Raw genomic sequence first — 2,496 nt, forward strand, 5'->3', positions numbered from 1 at the left:
CACCTGGAGAGGGCTTGGTGATTTCTGTAGTGAAACCTGGGTAGGAAGTTCCCATGAAAGCTTTGCCCAAACACTGCTCTAACAGAATCGCCCACTCCTGACTGGAATGAGAGAGAAGAAGGTGGCTCTCTGCTTGTCTGTTTAGCATATGCAAATCATCCCTGTCATTGTCCACCTGGATTTCAAGCAGGGGCATTGACAAAAGAAGAAGAGCAGAAAGCCACTAGCAATTACTCATTATGTAGAGGCTCTGATTTTCATAATGTTAATGAAGACCCTGTTGCAACTGTGTATTTATTCAAGTAGTAATAAGCAAGACCACCAGGGGTTTATTGCGACCACTTCATGCAATTCTTAATCCCCAAGCTTGGAGGTCATCACAGAGATTACAAAGCAGAACTGATGCCAATGCAAGGAGTTCTTTCTTTTTTAAAATATGTATGGTAGTTTTAATTGATGCAGAATGTTCAACAAAAGGCATAACCGAGGTACTAATTCCATGTTCTCTGGTTCTTCCCTTCCTAGTTGGTGCAGTTTATCAGTGTCATAATTAGGAAAGGGAGCTATTACTGTGGTTGACAGTCCAATTTGCTTGTCATTAGATCAGTCTCCCTAAGGACAGCCCTTTCTATTATAGAATCTTAGTTTTGTATATCAAATCCAAGGTAAGAGTTTGGGGACAGAGGTTTGTAGTTTGTACCCTTTCCATTTATATTGTGTTGTTGAGCACTGTACTTATCCTTGTAGATAGATGCTAACATTTTGAAGCTAGAAAAATGTTCACTAACTTTCCCCTACTTCCTGTGTTATGGGGTTGATGTGCATACTATCTGTAGTTGAAAAAGAAAACTTCATGCTTTATTCCTACTTCCCATTTTGATTAAAATTCTCTTTCGCTCTCAGTCAGATTTTTTTTTAGAAGGAAAAGGGCACCAGATTTCCTTTCAGTCCCTGCAGCTCTGCTTATTTTGTGTGGCTCTTTTCTATCGTCCAAGTGTAGGACATGGATTCCTCAATTTTCTGTAGCAACAGAGAGATGTGGATATGAATGTAAATGNAGGGCTATCACAACCCTCAGCCCAGAGATGCATGTATTTCAATTGAAGGTTGATATTAGCAAAGTTTATTGTGGTAAAGATCATTTATTTAGTGAAATGATTTTAAAGACTGTCTACAAAATAAATAGTGAACATTTTAAAAATTAGCACATGCTTTAAAACCATTCCCTCCGCCCACCTCGTGCTCCTGACTTAGATTCTGTTGATCAGTTCTGTCTGGTGGATAAAAGGAGATAAGGGCTGGATTTGCACAGGGCCTAGAACAAAAGAGAAGACAACTTGTATGGTTGTGAGTTCTGCCTAAGCAGCATCTGCAGGATTTATGAGCCCTGGAAGGTGCCAAGCCAGAGGTTAACCCTTTCTAGAATTTTCCAAGGGAGACTAGGATTTAAATTTGTGCCTCTGACTCCTGGGTCATGCTATTGTCCTTTTCTGGCACATGCTGTGCCCCCAACAAATGTTTGTTGAATGAGTAGATGAGTGAATGAATGAACAGTGTTGCTGAGTTACCTGAGTAAGCTGGGCCTTCTTTTGGAATACCCTTTTTCTTATTGCTTAAAGGAAAGATGTAACTCCTGTGCCTTTCCCATGGATTAAGGCAATGAATCTTTCCTTGAATGAGAGCATGGAAAGGATCATGCCAAGAGTTTAGCCTGGATTCAACCTGAATCCTTGGAACCCTTGGAACCCTAGCTTCACCACTGAGTTGCTGAGTGACCTTGGATGAGTTACTCAATTTCTCTCAAACCTCAGTTCCTCACTTATCAAGTGAGGGCAACAATATCTACCCCATAAGGTTCTTTTGTGGATTAAATGGTATAATGCAAGTCAAGTGTTTAGCCCAATGCCTGGCACAGAGGATAAGTGCTCAGTAAATGTTGGCTCTAATGTCATTATTCCCCAGGACAGTTCCTTCGGCGAGGGGAGGTGTTTTGGGATGACCTGAACTGCACCATCAAGTGCCGCTGCCTGGATTTCAACAATGAGATCTACTGCCAGGAAGCCTCTTGTAGCCCCTATGAAGTGTGCGAACCGAAAGGCAAATTCTTCTACTGCAGCCCCGTGGAGACCAGTACATGCGTGGTGTTTGGGGAGCCTCACTATCACACTTTTGATGGCTTCCTGTTTCACTTCCAAGGGTCCTGTGCCTACCTGTTGGCACGGCAATGTTTGCAGACTTCCAGCCTCCCCTTCTTCAGTGTGGAGGCCAAGAATGAACACCGTGGGGGCTCAGCTGTCTCCTGGGTGAAGGAGCTCTCTGTGGAGGTGAATGGCTACAAGATTCTCATTCCCAAAGGAAGCTATGGAAAAGTCAAGGTGAGACCCTCTCCATCCTTCATAGGGAGATGGAGAAGCTCGGGAGTCTTCAGCCTAGGGAAGACTTGCCTAGATCTACTGGTTCTACTATTTGCTGTTTGTATCATAGAGATGCATGGCA

At 43.0% G+C, this 2,496-nt stretch overlaps 1 protein-coding gene across 1 annotated transcript in view; it reads left to right on the forward strand.

Moving 5' to 3' along the window:
* The window catches only part of TECTA (tectorin alpha), a 96,899-nt gene that overhangs the window by 21,492 nt on the left and 72,911 nt on the right, over nt 1-2,496 (forward strand). Inside the window, exon 8 of the mRNA XM_019666165.1 lies at nt 1,963-2,375. Within this exon, the coding sequence (XP_019521710.1) occupies nt 1,963-2,375 (413 nt within the window). The remainder of the gene's footprint in view (nt 1-1,962; nt 2,376-2,496) is intronic.

This window comes from Hipposideros armiger, unplaced genomic scaffold (genome assembly GCF_001890085.2).
Source record: "Hipposideros armiger isolate ML-2016 unplaced genomic scaffold, ASM189008v1 scaffold_463, whole genome shotgun sequence".
Classification (NCBI taxonomy): domain Eukaryota; kingdom Metazoa; phylum Chordata; class Mammalia; order Chiroptera; family Hipposideridae; genus Hipposideros; species Hipposideros armiger.